The following is a 19,561-nucleotide window of genomic DNA, read 5'->3' on the forward strand; positions in this document are numbered from 1 at the left end:
TGGATTTTGTAAGAAGATTTATTTTAATTAAGTGATTTCAAGATGAAACATGGTCTTAAACAAAATAGAGGTCAGTATGAAAATAAAATTATACACAGAAAAATCTTTTCCCCAAATTTTCTGAGTAACAGGAAATACAACACAACAGCCCTGTATTCAACTGAGGAGGAGATAATTATGTAAATCTGTGAGCAGTCCAACGTTATAGTACATTCCTTGAAGCCAGGCACAACGAAACACATGGTGTGCCCCTGAAACACACTCACCACATTTTGTATCTGCTCTCTCTGCCTCAAAGGAAAAAAGAAGTGAAACGCAATGCAGTGTAAATGGAGAAAAGGACATACACCACCTTAATGCTTGAAGCACATATTCCCCATTTAGTGTTCTGTGAAAGACATATATATACCAAATTCAAATGAAACTTAAACTGGCTTGTAGAAAGATAGAAAAACTTGGTATTGTATCTGATATACAGTCTTGTGAACACTTAACTGAAACATATGGAAAGGATTAAAAAATACACCACGTGTTCTACTTAAAGCTTAGAAATAAATATGCACTCTGTATTCTCAGTGCTTGAAATTCTTTAAAAACAAAGAACTTGTTACAAAATTATATCAAGTAATTGTCAAAAATGAGGGAGATGCACCTATATACCTGTTAGATTCTGGATGCCTGCATCCCCACTACAAAAACTTGTAAAACTGTATGAGCTTTCAAACGCGCTGAATAACCCAAACTGTATCCTAGAAAGGGCAAGAATATCGACTGACTTGGGGGCAACAGTATTCCAAACCCCATCCCTCTTTAAAGTTTTCTCTTTCCATACTGTATAGCCCTTACAAGTGTTCAGTCACTTAGACAAAAAGCAGCCTTGCTGATCAGGATTCATAGATGCCTCCAAGGCTATGTCACTCCAAGGAAAAACAGTACAAAGAATAAGCATCCTCCTAAGATGATTTATGTACTTGTTATTATGTAATTCTTCTTCCTCCCTGCAATGCTGATAAGTAACAGCAGTCTCCTGAGTGTTGCAGACTCATTGCAGAAAAATGTCCTGCTGTATGGATCTATTGAACCATTATGGTCCAATGTACCAGTTGTCTTCTCATTCAGGACAAGGTTTATCTAAAGCTCTTACCACCTCAGTTGCCATGTTGAAGAAGAATACTTGCAAGGAATTCTTCTTTAGGCTTTTATATTGACTTATCCAATAGTCTTAACTTTCAGGTAAAGAACCAGGTCAGCTTTTAGGTAAAGAAACAGATCCTGGAATCTTCCAACCCTCTTACACAGTATTTATTCTGATAATCTTATCAGAGTGTGAATGGAGTCAAAACATCAGTTTGGCCAAAGCTGACTAGCTCATCAAGAATACTTGAATTACCTTAAATAAGCTTTAGAAATGTCATTTCAATCCCTCTCTTGGTGGAAATTCATGGTTCTTCCACAACCATAATGCAGACCTCAACCAGAAAAATCCCAACCAAAAACACTGCCTATTCCTCCCTCTCCTTATATTTTTACATATCTAAATGTTAGGAATTTGGCCCATCACATTTAAAATGCAAGTTACCCTTGGTAGCAATGATTTAACTTCTTATCATATGCAATTTCTCTTGCCAAATGCAGCTAGTAATAAACACAATTATTTGTACAAACAATAAGAGTTAAGAGGACTTCCAGACACCACCCTTACTTTGTTTATAAGCCTTCATTTCCTAACAGTTGTCAAAATAAAAAACTGAACAAATGAACAAAAAACCCCCACAAACACACCCAAACTCAACAGAACAAGAAAAAAACAAGTTTTCTGATTGTATATTTTGGATTGTCAAAACCTAATAATTAGGGAAAATGTCTTGCAGTTGCACTAACACTAATGTATTTCAGGATGCATAGTCATTTTGCCTGGGTACATTATCATAGCCCAGTTTTCAAGCAAAAAGTATTGCCTTCTGTATACCCAGTGGTCAGCACAGCTCGCTGTCCTGCTCACTGTTTGCAAGTGCAGTCCTTTTTCTGTCCCTATTCTTTCACCCTTGTCTTCACTCCAGCACTATTCCATGGTTAAATTTTGTATGCTTTATCTGCTGTGTGGAACTGTCGTATCTTATCATTACAGCACCTACAATTACATTCCCTCCTTAGCATAATTTACAAGGCTTTAGAGAGTTATTTGCATACAGTAATCTATTGTAAAATTAGTCAGGTCCAATGTTCGACTGAAGTCAACATGGCAATCAAATATGATGTCTCAGCAAAATCTTCTATTGACCCACTTTATACTTCCAGATGAATATTTCTAAGTGTAAAAATTGTAATTCTCATTTTAAATGAGAGATGCCAAATAGCCGATGGAGTATGTAATGACATGCTTGTGTTGCAATTAGCAGGCAATGCAGATACGAATGAGCTTTTGGAAGTAACCAGCTCAGGGTCTGTATTGACAAAGCCTCCATCTGTAGCAGGCAAAGGCAATAAATCATGTGCTGACATGATTTCTGGATCAGCACTCACCTGCTTCACTGCAAGAGCTTCTCACCCTCTCAGCCAGCAGCCTGAAGTAGCCCATGGGAGCTCACAAATTCTGGTACAGAAATCACTGCAAGAAAAACCCCCTGCCTCACTATGAGTTGTACAAAACCAAACTCAAAGGACATTCTACCCTTGGATACCTGATCAACCGGTTTCCAAAAACTTGTGACTATTTTTCTTAAACTACTCACAATCTAAATGTAACAGTGATCCTATAGACTTTCGGCACTGAAGGGAGTTGCTTTTGTTCCAAAGGAGATCAGTTTAATTCTTGATGAAAAAAATAAGCAAACCCACAATCTTACTCTGCTACTACAGCTGCAATCAGGATAGGTGGTCAGCAATTGTCTCTGGGTGATTTTAGGATTATGTGCAATTAAACAGGAGAGGACAGGCAGCCTTTGGAAGGTAGCCCACAGTAAGGGAGACCAGAGTCTTGTGGAGTTCTGTGCATTGAAAAGCTGATTACATTGATGTCAGCACAAAACTATGTTAAATTAGTGGAACAATGTACCTCCTGAGTGCTCAGCAAAAGCCCTCTGAGTAGACAAGGCTTTTTCTAGTAGGGCCTGACTGAAAAGTCTCCGAAAGCTCTGAAAAAGAAACAACTGAAAACCAAAATACAAGTTTCATTATTCGGAAGTTTAAAGCAGGGAGGATTGAAAGAAGCATCACTCGGCTCCCTTTCAGATTCACCATAACTAAGAAACCTGTCAGAATACATCTGTAGTTAAATTTTTGTTATTACCATTCTGGCATGTAATCTGACTGCATTTGGGACATAAAAAAACATGGTCAAAATTCCAATTATTAAAGATTTTAAAGGGGGCAAATCAATTATTACTAATTACTTCACATAGTCCGCAGGAGATATTTTAGCTGCAGTCTGAATACATACAGACACTACAATGGATTGTAACCATTCCAGAGAAGTCCTTGACTGTCATCCTTTTACCTACAGTGAGGAGAAGCCTTTCTAAGCAGTCACCAGGTGGTCATTATAATGTCACTGATATTCAGTAGAACAAATTAATCACGAGTTTACCTTAAAACAGCTATGGCATAACATGACTGAGCAAAGTCTATGCTGCAGAGCCCTAAATGAAGTTTCAACCTGAACAATACCTTATTTTAGCAAATACTAGAAATATTTGAATAAAAACCTCTTAGCAATGAGCACTCTAAATAAGAGTAGTCTGAAACTGAACAGAACTCTGAAGTTTGTGGTCTTTTTTAAAGAGATGCAAAACATAACCCAATGCACACTGTGAAAACTGTGATTTTATGGTCAGCTTTGTAGTTTTGCATACTCCTAAAAAATGCATTGTAAAAAGGCTTTTAGCCTCACTGGCTTTACAATAAAGTTCTTCTTTTCCCTTACTATTTACCCAATGTACGATTATTTTTCCAGCAAACAAGCAATTTCAAAATCAACCTCCTAAACTCTTCTTTTATTGTAAAATACTTAGGCCAAAGGTCAGCCTAGTCCAACAGCAGCCATTGTGGTTGTGCTAATAAAATGATACAGGATTTTTTTACTTGCAATTGGTAAGCCAGTCAACCCAGGTCATTTCTGCTGTTCTGTTTCAGACCGCAGTATTGAGCTGAAATGCAAATTATTTAAGAAGCCAGGTTTGAGTGATTATGGAGAAATTTATTGGGAGTTCAATTTGCTTGCCTAGGGAGGAAAGAATGAGAAGGGGAAACAGGCATGCTGCTTGAGTATTAATACTGTAAGGTTATCGTTAAAGCTGACTCTGTAATCTTATGACTGGAGACCAAACTACTCAATTCCCATTAATGCTAACAGGAATAAAGTACCTTTCCACATAAAAACAATGGCAAGAAAAACATAACTACTAGTATAATTTAAAACAAATCAGTTTCATTTGCTGAGAAAGAATTAACTTGCTTTATGCTATGGGAAAAGAAAATGGCTGGCTGCCACAGATTACTCTTTTGAGAATAGAATTCCCTCAGTCCAGAGACCATGTGCTTGCAAGTATCTCCATAAATCTCTGCAGCTACCACTGCAGAAACTCAGCAAACATCTGCAATGAATACTGCTGAGATTACATTTAGCAATCAGATGATACCATATGACAGAGGGAAGTTTTTTTTTTTCTCTAACTACTTTTAAAGGGATTAAAAATACATCAGAAACCACAAAACTCTTTTCTTTCCTATAATTTTAAACTGAGCAAACTACCAGTCCAGTGCTCTGCCAGTTTAACTCATGCCAGAAACTTTGTCTGATGTCCTGCCAGCACACTGCTGCCTAGATTTTCAGTTTCCCCCAAGATTACATGTAATCACCATACTCTGCATGACCTGAGATTAACTGCTTCAATGTGGAGTATATGTGGTGCCCAGCAGGCCTGTGTACACAGACGGCTTTCACCCTAGATGCTCTCTAAGCCATAGTAACACCTTTTTATGGTAGCTTCACTACAAGGGTAATGAAAACTGTGTTTAAAAGCAAAAAAGACAATTATTTGATGAATACTGAGGAAGAACAGCAGGCGGGGGGGGGGGAGGGGAAGAGAATAGCTTTACTTCTGGTGAGCAGGACTGTGTGTTACATGGGAGTTTAGTTTGAATCAAAAGAAACCTTTCCTGCGTTACCCTGCAAGGTGCTGCTGATAGAGTGACAGGTAGCAGATGGCCATCTCCTACTTGCTGTGGGCAAAAGCAGTGGTACCCTAACTGCTGCTGGCTTGCAGATTCTGAATGGGTAACTGCCAGCTACAGTAAGCCCCGCACTGCGTAATTTCATTGATTACAAGCTTTTCCAGTGTATTTAGGAGTGATATGGTTAAATTGACTGCTAGCATACCTTTGCTTGGCTGGGATGCTGGAACCTGGGAAAAGGTGGGCCTGGCTCTGAAGTGTCAGGGACAGAGGCCACTTGAAGTTGCCATAGGCTGCAGGGACCTGCTAGCTGCTTTTTGGCTAGCAGCGCATGGCTCCACTCCCCAGCAGAGCAGGAAAAATGGGTACCACATGGGGACACCCCCAGCCAGACTCTGTCTGATGGAGGTGCTGCAGGTTAAGTAGGGACACATTTAATGGGAACGGCCTCCCACACTGAAAGAATATGCTAAGCAGTAGCCAGGAGACATGGGTGTTTGAGTAGACTCAGGCTTCCTTTCCTATACTCCCTTTCTGCTAATCTCTTCAGAGCAGCAACACGGCTTGTATCATCACAAAGAGCCAACCAAGTGCTTGAGGCACCCCAGGCAGCCGTACCTGGGCAGCTAACTCAACACTTCCGAATTGCCTTTTGCTGGAGTCCCCCAGGTGATGTTGGCAGCAAAGGAGGAAGCAGCAGTTGCTACCCAGTCTCTCTTGGTCTTAATGCTACAAGGGCTCTGGATTTTATTTATCTTTATATATATATATATATATATATTTCTTTTTTAACTGATGGCTGCCCCACTGGTGACCCTGTCACATCCTTACAGAATTGCGGATCATCATGGTTGATTTCCATTATTGTTACATGCATAAATACAGAAACAAATGTGTGCAGTAGATGTATTTAAATAAAAATTGTCAAGATGCATTTATTGTTTTAGTTTTGTACAAAAGCATAACTTAAAAGGCAGACTAGTATAAACTTACTTTGTGCCAAATATTTAAACTTTTCATTCCAAAGAGTTTCTGGTTCAAAACTTGTAGATACAGTTTCCACCTGGGAAATCTCCTTTTTAGACCACAGGTAACACAGTATTGTAAAATCAGAATTCTGCAGTCCTTCAACCAATCCAAAGCTGCATTCTGCTTCGAGTGCCCGAGTTTTAGCTACTCAGTGAACGGACCATATGAAACATGAGCCATGCTGGAGTGACCTGATGAAAAGTCAGTTTGCCTACTGCTCGTTGGTGTTCTGAAAAAAGATGTGCATTAAGATCTATGACATGCAATCTTAGCAAAGACTGATAAATACATGTGTAAAAATAAGGTGACATGTTTGGATTTTGCTTTGACACTTCATACAAGCCAAAAGTAGCATAAGAAAACCTGTTACTGAAGCGAGTCCCAGATGTCATGCAGAAGCTCAATTATTCCCAAAGAAAAGATTTTGCAAATGGGTTTTCCTTCTCACAGGTAACATCTTCACAGTAAGCCTGAAGGGTTTTCTCAGTCACCACCACAGCTGCACTTGCCTTCTGACCTGGAGCATGCAGTGGCAGTCTTTGCTGATGACATCTCCATAGACGCTCACCTCCACTGGAAAACAACTCCCACAAGAACAAGCAGGATACCTCCCTGAGATGCCCTTTCAAGAGTCTCCAAAGTGAGAACATTACTTCAAACGCTACTTTCCCCACAGAACAAGGCTTGCTGTGCTTCAGTGCTGTCAAGAGAGGACTAGCGCAAAGCTAGATGCATGTTCTTGTCATCCAGCATCCAAGTGCAGCTTCCTGGGATTTTAAATGGTGGTGGATGCACTGCATGACAGAAGCTGTACAAGAAACAGCGTGCAGCTGCACAAGTGTTCTGTAAGACCATCTGGAGGAAAGTACCAAAAACAGATGCAAGCAAGCTCATGTATTTCAGCAAAATTAAGAATAAAGAAACTGGTGTCCATGCAGTGTTTGATATGCCATAAAAACTCTTTCAAATAGCGTCTGATAAGAAGACTATTTACCAGTGAAAATGCAAGCTTAGACACTATGAACAGTTTACATCTTGTAGGTGTTCACTAATATGGGACAGTGGCATTATGACCAGCGGCTCACCTTAAAGTAGGTTACTCACGGGTTTCCAAATGAGCTAGTGTTTTATGGTGCTGTACAAATAAAAAGTGGGGAGCATATGAAAGATCTGTATTAAACTCCACTGCATTCAGTTATCCAATGCATGAAAAATGACCCAGATGCATTTAAAATAAATGCATATTACAATATCAATATAGTATTATAAAATTATTACTTATGTGCACAGTCCTGATATCTATAGACATGGCACCGTGAAGAAAGCCTGGTTCCCTAAGTGGTTTTATAGATACTTGATAGTGATGCAGTTTGCTATTAGTCAGATCATAATGTCCCTTCGACTTTGGTTCATTCAGTGCAAAATATTTTTGGGAGTTTTTTTAATCTTATAAAAATAAAAGGCATTTTTTTCCCCTTGAGAGTGCTTAAAGAATAAACACTAGCGGAATGCCTGTTCAAGCATGGAAAGTGACCAAAACAGAAACTGTGTTTTAGTTTGCTTGTTTCCTGTTTACACTCTGAGAAACATAATATAAGGAACCTATAAAAATAAACAGAAGTCACTGTGTTAGGGTTTTGTTTTCCTGATATGCTGTGATAAATTGCTAGTTTCTTCTTAAAATAGTTTCCATGCAGTATAAAGCATAAAATCAGTCTTATGGTTATTAAGTTCATTGTAACAGCTCAGCTTTTGTCATACACACCACTGGCAAACTCATCTCCACAAACCTCCTTAATGCAAGCCATTATTGTTACATCCTTTGTTGCTGACTTTCCTTCCAATTCACTTCTGTCCCAGGTAGGTGAGATCTATGGTGCACACTGTGCAGACACTCACAGTCTTCGGTAAAACAAGAACTGGATATGCTAATATAACATATGGCATAAAGTAATGTACCTTCAGGGATTAAAAAGGAAGAAAATAAGAAGGATTTTTTTCGATAATTTACTGTGTAGGTAAGGGGCTGAATGCTTTCACATTTTGACTTGAATTTTATATTCAACAACTTTGATGAAATCCAGTTTTTGGGTACATGTCAGCTTTGCAGTAGCCAGGTTGATCACAACATGGGATTATGTTTCTTGTTTGCTTGGAATATAAACTTAAGAAGCCTGGCTGTCCTGAAAAACCATGGATTGCAAGACTTGGGCTTCTCTGAACATCAGTCACACTTTAATTTCACTGTAGAGAATTCTGCCACTACCACAATGCTTTTTAATTGCTCTTTCATGGAACCTCATTATTTGAATTGCACCGTGAAACAATTTTCCTCTAGGAAATCCAAGACAAGCATTCATTCATTCATTGAGAAGACAGATCCACAAAAGTCCAATGAGCTGGGCACTGTGGTTTGTGTGTCACTCAAGTCCGAAAGTACTTGTCTCTTCAACTGCTGTCAACAGTTTTTCATATAACATAGAGAATGATGGATAAGGGGGAAGGTCCAGACGATTAAAACAAGTGTGAGCCCTGAGGGGGGGAAAAAAGAGAAGGTGAAGAAGTACATTACTAAGAAGTTCAAAAGAGAACACACAGACTGGTATGTGCTTGCATAGAGATGGGCAGATAGTAGTCTTTCAGAATACTTTGTTCTGTCAAATGATATTTTCCAATTGAGCACATAGCAAGGTTTAATCTACTTGCTTCTAATTAAAATAAACCAGTAAGAAGGATTTATGAAGGTCTTTAGAAGCACACTGACAGCCCAAAAGGCATGGGATAAATTTTATCCATTAAATGTGTATGAGGAAAGAATGACAGAGCATGGTACAATTCAAATTGTCTGTTCTGAAATCTTGGCTTTAAATGTATCTTCTGAGAAGAAGGGGATTTTTTTTTTGGTACTGATGATACCTGAACACTGTATTTGTAACCATAATCAAGATATTTCAGTACACTGAATATGCGTAAGGTACTAGGTTTGGTGAAAATCCTCCAGATATACAGGAAACAATCCCACAGCAGTGAAGGACAGCCAAATGAGATGCTCTTCCTTCTACATTTCCTTGGCATATAAATCCTGTTCTGCTTGTGCTGATTTACACAATGTACATACATGGCCCTGCAAGCCAATGACCTTTAGAATAATACTTTTTGTAATTACATGAAACTATGCACGTACCTCTAGCATACCACCCTGCTTTCTCAAGAGGACAACCACACGGTTTCAATCTGTTTCCAAAGTCCACGTACCTCAGTTTTTTGACACACTTTGAACTGACTCTCAAAACCTCTTCCAGGGAATGAAAAGGTAGATAATAAAGGTTTCTCCTCATAGCAGAATAATGGATATCACTGCCTCAGGGCAGGCTAAGGATAATACTTTCTAAAACACTATAGTGGATGATTATTCTCTAGTGGAATAGATAACTATTAATGTGATGAGCTCTTGATAAAGAAATGATGCAAAGAGAAGCTGGACAAAAGCCCCACTTTAGAGTGATTTTAGAGGATGAAAACCTTTGTATTTTGGCAGGTCTTGATTTATTCTTCTGCAATGTAACACATCACAGAGTTATTTGAATACAATTCAGGTGAAAATTTTTCCCTGCAGTGACCTGCCCTTCATCAGTATGAGCCATCTTAAATGTAAATGTGTAACATAATGTAAATGGAAGGCCTGAACAAGCTCTCTCCTTGCAGCAAATTAACTCCTCATTTAGTCTAACCACTCCCAGAAATCTGAGTGTCTACAACAGATCTGTATTGAGCTTTCTCTGAGTCAGAAAGTGCTGTTTTCCATAGGAATACATTCACTAATTGCTGTTTTAGTGGCTTTCAACTCCCAACTATGGGGATGGAACTCGAAGTGGGTTAATCTCATTTGTTACGAACCCAAGAGTCTATTATAAACCCTCATCGAAGCTGAAACACTCAGTAACAGCCTTGGAGTGTCAGGCTGAAAAATTACATACACAGTAAAGGAGGCCACACTATTATTATAAACATAGTCCAAACATCACTTAAATCACTTAAACATCACTGCAATCACTTAAAAAAGGCACTGACTTTCACACCCTCCCCATAAGTCTTAGAAGTGTACTACTAGTACATGCTGTATAGCAGAGGGGGCATTTCCCCACCCTGTATTCCAGAAGCCATCCCTTTAAGGCTCCTGGAGGAAAGCTTCCTTTGTACTCCTGGTTTGCCTTTCCAAAAACCTTATAAAGTAGTATCTGATTTTTTGAAGTCACTGATTTAGACCCAGCAGCAAATGGAACTCAGTGATCCCTTGAGTTCAGTGGAGAATGTGGGAGAGTCTTTGGCAATTAACAGTCTAACCACATGTTTCTGCTGCATGGAGCTGACAGCCATTTATTAGAACTATGGATCATGCTGTGTGGGCTGCAAAACCACAAATTAGAAAAGACAGAGTATATAATTAGCAAGGGATTCATTAGAAACCGGCTTAATAGTAAGCTGGCAAGTTGTTTACATTTATGAAGAGAAGTGAGTTTTATCTTAATTTTGAGGGCAAGTTTGAAAATGTAATCACCTCCTCTGGAAAACCAAGTCATTAAAAAAGACAAAAACTTAAGATCTTTGTTTTCTGAGGCAATGGATGCTTTCCTAACCCTAGCAAGCAACTTCATACATCTTTGAACAGAAATGTTTTTTGCCTTTGGACTGTATTTTCTCTTTCCAACATTTCAACCCACATGGGTACTAACTGTTCATCCTCCTGGACTCACATTGTATGGTAACATGAAAAACCATCTTGGTTCCTGAAGTCTAGATTCCCAATTAATCTCCCCTTCGTTCTGATTGCAGTAGTAAATTGAGTGATTTAGGGTTAAAATTCAGCAGACAGAAATACTACTTGCATGTGAATCATCACATGCACGTATATGTAATGTACAGATATGAGCCTGGAACCAAATTTCCCAGCATGTCAGTGAATTGAATTGAAAGAGTAACAGTCCCTGTGCTGATTTAGTGTAATCTACAACACAGCATGAGATAAGGCAGGAGAATTGGCATCAGGGATAGCAATAGTTAAGCTAAACCTGTAATCATCAATCCTTTCCGGGCCCTTTACATGACTTAGTGTAAAAGGCAATGATATTAGCTAGGCAACCTGACATGAGCCTCACAGAAATGTCACTATTTTGATTCAGCAGAACTGATTACACAGTGGTCAGAACAGTGGGAACTAGGTAAACATCTAGTGAATACTTCTGTGTTTATATTCACAGCTGCTTAGACCATAAGCACATACCTAAGTAACTATATTAGTTGCCTTTTATGTCTAAATATCAGGATGAAGAGATGGGGATGGGTATTTATACATGTTTTCAGCAGTGCAGTAGTTCTTTTAGAAACAGAGGAAGAAACAAAGTCCACTGCCTTGTTCTAACTTGAGTTCTAACTTTGGCCACCCTCACACTAAGCAATATCAAATTTCACAAGCACTCCCACTTAAAGGGCAATTTGCAAAGCAAAGGACTGCTGTGAGCAAGTGACAGTGCCTTAACACAAATACTTTGGTTATCTGACAATCAGTAAGAGTCACGGAGTCCTAGGGCAGCATTCTCAGCACAACCAGCAATGTGTTTACACATGCAGGGCTTGTGCAGAAGCCTCTTCAAAGTTTGCTACTTGGGGTCGTTGTTAACGACGTCTTGTCTTCACGCAAGCACTACTCAGTGTTTGCACAGTAAGTCTTTGAAGCTGGTGAGAGGCAGGCTGAAGCTACGCTGCACAATGCAAATGCTACTTTCTGCTGAGGGCTTAGCCCATTTAAGCATGAACACGGAAGATCATTTATGTTTTATGAGATCAAAGTTCCCCATGTATGAATGCCAGGAATTCTCAGCTCATGACAACTGTAGATGTTTGTTATAGAGTTGTTGGTTGGTTTGGTTTCTTTAAACAAAACAATTGTGGTGTTGGTTTAATTCTCACATTGTTATGTTAAAAACTATCCACAGAAACAAAAATCAAATATTTCCTAACCAAGAGAATCATAAATGAAACTTCAAGGGCACGATACATTCTCCTATATTTGAAGAGTTGGCTTTTCCCCTCTATTTGCTGAGCACCTTATGGTAGCAGAGTTTCTCCGTGTCTCACAACAGGAAGCAGTTTTACTCTGCAGTTTGTTACAGCCAGGGCTCTGCTAACTTTTTCAGGGGAAATTCTGAACATCCTATTCTGGCATGTCCTGACCTTTCCCATGCTACAACCTGTGCTTGTTAGCACCAGGAATTCCAATATTAGAGAATATATAGAAAATACTCCCAAAATCTTTTTTCTTACTTAAACTCACAAGAAAATCTTGTATTTAGAAGTTAGAAATAATAAGAATAAAAAAAAAATCAAAGCTTTTTCTTTTTAAACAAAATCAAAGCTATTTCATAACTAAATGATAAAGTAGACTTACCAGGCTACAAGGTATTACTTAGGCCCCCAAAATATATTAGAGCATTTTATTGGAAACAGCAATTTCCAGAATTTGCTTATCTTTAATCCTCAGTTGCCTGGCTCTCACTTGTACTGTAAACTGGGAAGAAGATGGCTTTGTTTAAAGGTCACCTGCTGTGCCTGTGGATATCACAGTGCCCCTTCTGAGTCTTTGACTTTCTCAGTGTGGTTCAAATGGCAGTCTGCAGGCAGGAGCCAACCCCAGTCATTCCTCTGACTTTATGCTGGAGCAACAAACTAAGTGATGTTGGTCAGAGAAGCTCAGTGTGTCTGACAGGTGCTTTGTGTCTAAAAAGAGACACTGAATGCAAGTTATTTCTGAGGAATCTTGCTTACTAGGAATGGGCTAGGATTAGGGTTGAGTTTCCTCCATGGATCACCCCAGCAGAAAGCTACCATCGCAAGCTATAGAAGCAGCATTCTAAAGCTGTCATCTGATTATGCAGAGCTAGTTTACCCACACTCTTTATACTAATCTATGTCTAATCACTGTTAAAACACATTATAAAGGCTACAGATTTACAGAAGCGGATTAAAGGAAATCTTCCAGAAACATACCAGTCTAATCACAATATAGAAAAGACTAGAACCTGTCAGTTTTTGTTAATGAAGTGCCCGTGCTAGAAGATGTTTCTTGCATCACTTACATGTTAATCTAGTCCTGGTATTGCTACCATGGACCTTTGAAAACAACTCTTTTTCCTGGTCTTTATAAAATGGTACCTGCCATTACCCAGTTTAAATGCTGCCTCTTGTCTGCAAGGGCTCTTACACCTCAATTCTTGCTTTCATATACTGGACTCTACCATTATACCTTCTTCACGTATTTTAATTGACCCTACTTGTTCTCACAGAAATCTTCACTTTCTCTTGTCGCTGTGCTGCCTCCTAAGCCAAATGACTCCCCTCCTCAAAATACAACCCTTCTTCAGTTCATAACTTGCCTCTTCCATATTTGTTAACACTTTTAACATCAGACAGAGCATAAAACTTACATCACTGAACTATACTGTAGAGACTGTGTCTAATGCAAGAAGTCGAATACTAGCTTTTGCTATTTAACTTTATTAAATATTTTATTTAATTTTAATTCATATTAATTTTTGCTCCTAAGGGATGATCTGCATGCTCAGTAAGTAAATACTTGTACATTTAACCAGTATCGCAAAATCCAATTCAAAAGTGGTTAACAGTCTAATACAATTTTCCATGACAAAAGCATTATGGTATGGATACCAGCCACAGCTACACTGCCTTATCTATCCTATGGCAACAGAATGAAGTTCCAAGAAAAATGGATCTGTCAGGACACTGGAACAATGGGGAAGGAAACTGGCATGTAAGGCATAGTATATTTGCATATTCAGTTAAAACTTGTTTATGTTTCTCAAACATCTGTTATCCTGGTAACTGATATTCTGAAGTATCTCTAGCATTAAATACACACAACAGTTGTACCTTGGAAGGGCAGTGATCTTCCCCCACTTCTCTACACAGAACCTTCTTGGACCATTGCTCCCCCGCAGAGAGGCAAATCCTTCATAAGGTATGCTGGACGTGCCTGTAACAAACTGCCAGCACAAATAAAACATCATGGATATTGAGTACACAGATGGTGTGCATTAGAAATGTATTTGTATCAACAAACCCACTAAAGTCCAAATGCTTATGTAAAAGCATTTGTTGGCAAGTTTGTAAGGCACAAGTAATAAATGCCACTTTAAATAGCGGGTAAGGGAAAACAGACCATTTCATGACAGGACTCTAGAAGAGACAATTTATCAGATTAATTTCCTTCAAAGATTTCTCTTTGAAAGAGAATATGTAAATAATGTAGAGTAAAATACTATTAATATCAAGTTACCTAAACTTAGGCCTAAGTGAGTTTTTCCCTACTGTCTTTATTCTGTATTAAGAGGAACTACAAAAAAAAGTAATAATGTCTTTGTGTTCTGCCTTTTTGGCTATGTGGATTTCAATGCCTTTGTAAACCATTATAAATGCTAAAGAAACGGACTAAATTTGTAAGGTTAGGTAGAATGACTAGTGACATTTGTTGAAATGCTGTTTGTTGAGCAAATTTAGTTATAGCCTGTCATGAACTGATCAAACGTAGGTTTTGACAGATCAGAGGCTACCTAATTTTTATAGCTCTAGATACGAAAAATAAACTTTTAACTAACTGATGTTATAGGAACATATAAACAACATTTCTGGCTCTCTATAAAATGCGATGTCCCACACTGCTTTTTACAAACCTTTTTTATGTACTTAAACAGGGTAAAAAAAAAAAAAATCATCATACTCATATAGGTACCTCAGCGATCAGATGTACTTTCTGAACTGTTAAAACCAGTGGGTTTCACAATAGATGAAGAACATGGTATGGTTTGGGGTGTGGGTTTGTCTGTTTCTTTACAGATACGATGGATGTAACCCAAATTGCAAAAATTTAACTTAGCAGGAAATCCACATACATAAATGCTTGTTGAGAGGTTTTTGTACTGCATCAAAAGGATATCTGGATTCTGCAGGCTGTCTTAGTGAAAACGGAATTGGACTGATTTTCAGACTTTCACCATTCTTTTCTACTTTGAGGCACTGAAACTTCCATCTAAGCTTTCTCCTTCCTAAGCTGTACAAATATTATTCAAATTTCTACCTAATGATATAACCAATTACAGTACTCCTTTTCAGTCTTTACTAGTCTTAATGTACTTATAATCAAACAAAAGCAAGGGATTACTGACATTGGATGCTTTATCTTAAATGCATTTTTGAACTTAGAAATCTATGAAAACATATATGAGCTTCAGTTGCTTAAAATTATTACAGCAAGACTTTGAGGATTGTCAGGTTCTTTCCACTGGCCAGCATCACCATCAATTTTGGATGTCATATACCTGGATGGGACTAGTTTAGAACCTAATTTTAATGATGTGCACTACTTTTACACAGATCAGCTGATTTCTCACCTGTAGAAGTCTTAATCGTTGTTCATTGTTGAACCTCTCCACAGCAGCCCAGAACCACCGAATTACAATGTGATTGTCATGATAACCTGTTAAAAAAACAAGAAGAGCCTTCATACCTTTGGTGCTACAGAAGTGGTTGAAAGTATATTTAATAAGCTTTTCCTAGCTTGGCCCTAGTCACAGTAATGCCGTATTTCTTATGTGACAGCAGGAAAAGACAGGAGGTGAGAGAATAGTCTTTAAATGTTTAAAAATCTTAGAGGCAGAGAATTAATTTACTATGACAAAAAGGAGTGAAATCTCTTTGAGAAGCATTTCTCCCATTAATTAATCACTAACAGAAATGCCAAATCTTGAAATATCACAATGCTGTGCTTTTTATATATCTAAATCTACAAATGATTCTACAACCATCTCTCTCAAAGTAGTTCCCAAATCTTCTACTGTTCTCACATTATCTCGGCTGCCAGCCTGCAGTCACTGGGATTAATTGTAACTTCCTGTCTTTTTTGAGAGTGGAAAAGAGGTAATTCCTACTAATAATGGTTACCATTCCATTTGTCTCCAGTGTAGGGGTGGTAATCTAGTGTGCAGGTGAGCACAGTGATTTCTGTGGAGAAGACTGCTCTGTTATGCTGTCCTGACAAGAACAGTAAGGGAAGAGCTGCATGGGGAAGCAATGAGGCAAACTACAATGGACAAATGACCTTCTGATCCTCAACATAAGCTTAACCACAGAAGTTCAGAAGATACTACAGGCGTATTTCATAGCACGGTCCTTCCATGTCTTAGAAATTGGGCAATTCCAGGCCCCCCAACACTGTCAGTAATCAACTCAAAATTAAGGCTACCTCCTCTGTACTCTGTATTATTTCTCCAATCACTCAAGTCAATTTCTGCTGTTCCAGCTATAACCAGTTCCAGTTCTCTGGCATCAAATACAGACACGAGCCTCGCATCAACCACCTGTGAAAGGAAATAAAATGTATAGCACATTTCTTCATTTACAAATTTTTGCTTCCCCATAAAAGGCTTGTCTGCTACTAAAACATTTATCAGGTCACGTTACTCTCACAAATGGAAAGAATACAGGTTTTCTTTCTTTTTAAAGGCAAATAAATGGACATCTTTTTCTTACACTGCAGTTCCACTTAGTTTCATTAGAGGATCACAGTAAGTGGGAAAGAATTTTATTGGCAAGTAATACAGAATTATTTCGGGGCAAATTAAGTTCAATACATTCAACTTAATTGTCCATGTTAAAACAGGAGAGAGAAAAATACCCTGAAACACACTTGGTCTACTGTGTTCTGTGGTACAGCATGCACACAAAACCCTCAAAGGCCCAGTGAGGAAACAGATGGGTCACTTTAGCAAGTATTCACTGCTAATCATACAGGTAGTGATCAATGGTACTTTCCAGTCTAAAGTAGGTTCAAGTCAATGACTAACTTTTCTTTGTTTATTCCCCCAACCTCCCATGATAGCTGTGAGGACACTTCTGATTACAGATGTATCTGGTTTTTGGAACTCTGTATTTGGGAAATGTGTATGAGGAGAAAAATATTTTGGGGGGGTAAAGGAAGAAAATAGATTTCATTTTGGAGTTTTTTTTACCTCATAGAAACCACGAACCAGACTTTCTGTTTGTTGTACAACACCTCTCTCAATTCTCCATTTCACCATTCTTTCTATATATTCTTTCTTGTTCTTTTCAGTGACTGGGATGTTGGCACCTCCTGGCTTTAGTTCCCGTTCTGTGATCTTAGGGGGAAAAAATGACCAAGTGACAACACAGTATTATACAGACAAAAGAAAGAATTATAATAATGTATATTTTTAAGCTGAAGTAATTCTTCAAGAGAACTAGCCAAGAACGACTTTAGTAAACTGGAATATGTGACATAACAGAACATCAACCAAATCTTTTTTGGGGGGTAAAATAATACCTGAAACCCTATTTAGACTAGGAATCTTCATGTTTAGTATAAAGAATAAACTGAGAACAAGAAACAATCTTTATAGCAACTAAACTACTGAAATCTTCTAAATAATATTGTAACAAAGGTGTTGTAATACCTCTGAATGGTAACTCTGCCGCAGTTAAATTCAGGTCAACTACCTCCAGCAGAGCAATCCAAGATTCTGGTATTTCAGATACACTCCAGAAAATCTCCTTCCCCAGAAAGACACGGGTTACAAATACTAATTTGTACTTACATTGCAACACTGTTTTCATCAAACAGAATTTTATAAAAAGTTTAAATCTGCATGGATGCATCATTCTTGTGTCCAAATAAGTGTTTCCCTAGCAATAGAATACACAAAGGAAACTGAATTGAGAATCTTGCACACCTGCCCAAAAACTTCTTCATTTACAGTAAATGTGAGATCTAGGATATCATGTATGTCGTTGTCTTTCATCCACTGCAAACTCTGGTGAAACTCCTCATCGAGATATTCCAGGTCACTCAGGTCACAGAGTCTAACATAAAGAAGAAGAAAACACACAAATACAGATGACAGCAGTAGTGTGTGATCAGTAACTAAACTCAGGACAGTACTGAAAATTAGACTGAGAATGGGAGCCAAGAGAAAAATTGGAAGAATAAAGACTCTACTTCAAAACTCTGTTTATTTGCCAAGTGATAGCAGTTACTGTATAACAAAATTATTTTGTTAATGTACAAAATTGCAGCGTTTGTTAATTTGAAGACACACTGATTTTAAACTGCTGCTGCTGAATCTGTCCCATGTGTCCTGTGAAGAAAATTTTGGAATTTTGAAAATACACAAAATGTATTTTCACTTTGTACAGAGAGACAAAAAATGCAAATCATAAATGAAATGGAAAGTTTTTGTAACAAGCAACTACTATCTTTTTCCCTTACATGACTACACTGCCACCTCTCTCATTAGCTCATTGTATGAAGTCTGTTCAGAGGTCCTGCTTATGCAGAAATATCTTTTTACCTTTTGCCATATTTCCCCTTACTTTTACAAATCCAGCCTCTAAAGCCAACTGTCCCTTGCTGTCTTTAACGGTTACTACTCCATGCTTTGAACATGTCATCTGTTAATAATATTTAATAACGGAGCAATTTCTGCCATTTCTAACTCCTTAAATCCTGTTCTGTCAAATAGGACACTGGGGCTATTCGTTAAGTAAAGGGCTTTTTAGCTGCAGCGTTCCTTGCCTGCTTATGTTCTTGAGGCCATAATAAGTCAAAAGAAAGCCCTGTACTTTTAGTTGGATGCTCAAAAGAGTAGTTTAAGTGACATCCTGCTGTAACAGCCCCTACATCAAAGCTGATGGACTGGGTACAAAGTCTCATCTGCAGAGGTAGTCTGGGCAGCTCATCAGTTTGGAGGAAAGTGAAGGTCCAGGAAAAGTTGGAACTTAGATGGGAAAGCTGCATGAATTAAGCTGTGTACAAAGATGACCACCCTTCATTTTTAATTTTACTGTTTAGAGAGCCACCAATTTAACTGATTAATTTAATTTGGCAGTCACAAAACATTAGTATAAAAGCCCATCCAGGCCAAGTCCTCATTCTTATTAAAATGATGCTGTTAACATTTAGGTGTTTTTAAAATATACATACAATAGGCACGGATGCATTACTCCACACTACCAGAATGTATGATGCCCAGACTTCTCAAAACAGCTTCCAAATGGAAGACAAAAAGTGAAGCACCTTAAGTTTGTTAGGCCTTAAATTCCAGCCATGCTGAACAAGCGCAGCTCTGATTGTTTGCAGTCTCCATTTTATGGAGCTGTATTCTGATATACTTTAGACTTTGCTTTCAGAACTACTACTCCTGCTCTGTATGAAACAGTCTACCTCTGAAAATGGGTTTTGCAGTCTTAAGTTACAAAGTGATTCATATCCTATCCT

At 38.2% G+C, this 19,561-nt stretch overlaps 1 protein-coding gene and 1 long non-coding RNA gene across 4 annotated transcripts in view; both read right to left on the reverse strand.

The window, feature by feature from the left end:
* Positions 1-3,663, reverse strand: LOC133224821 (uncharacterized). Its single transcript, XR_009728955.1, has 2 exons — positions 2,524-3,663; positions 1-1,272 (listed from the first exon to the last, which is right to left on the reverse strand). It is a non-coding gene; the product is annotated as an uncharacterized LOC133224821 (long non-coding RNA).
* Positions 3,664-6,079: 2,416 nt separating this feature from the next.
* The window catches only part of HECW2 (HECT, C2 and WW domain containing E3 ubiquitin protein ligase 2), a 183,210-nt gene continuing 169,728 nt past the window's right edge, over positions 6,080-19,561 (reverse strand). For all 3 annotated transcript variants that reach the window (XM_061376685.1, XM_061376677.1, XM_061376692.1), the window contains 6 exons: positions 18,018-18,147; positions 17,280-17,426; positions 16,514-16,628; positions 15,663-15,748; positions 14,146-14,258; positions 6,080-8,733 (listed from right to left, as the gene is read on the reverse strand). In XM_061376685.1, coding sequence (XP_061232669.1) covers positions 8,622-8,733; positions 14,146-14,258; positions 15,663-15,748; positions 16,514-16,628; positions 17,280-17,426; positions 18,018-18,147 — 703 coding nt within the window. In that variant the 3' untranslated portion in view covers positions 6,080-8,621. The remainder of the gene's footprint in view (positions 8,734-14,145; positions 14,259-15,662; positions 15,749-16,513; positions 16,629-17,279; positions 17,427-18,017; positions 18,148-19,561) is intronic.

Source organism: Neopsephotus bourkii, unplaced genomic scaffold (genome assembly GCF_033783945.1).
Source record: "Neopsephotus bourkii isolate Nb327-2 ecotype Australia unplaced genomic scaffold, CSIRO-AGI_Nbou_v1 NB_196, whole genome shotgun sequence".
Taxonomy (NCBI): domain Eukaryota; kingdom Metazoa; phylum Chordata; class Aves; order Psittaciformes; family Psittacidae; genus Neopsephotus; species Neopsephotus bourkii.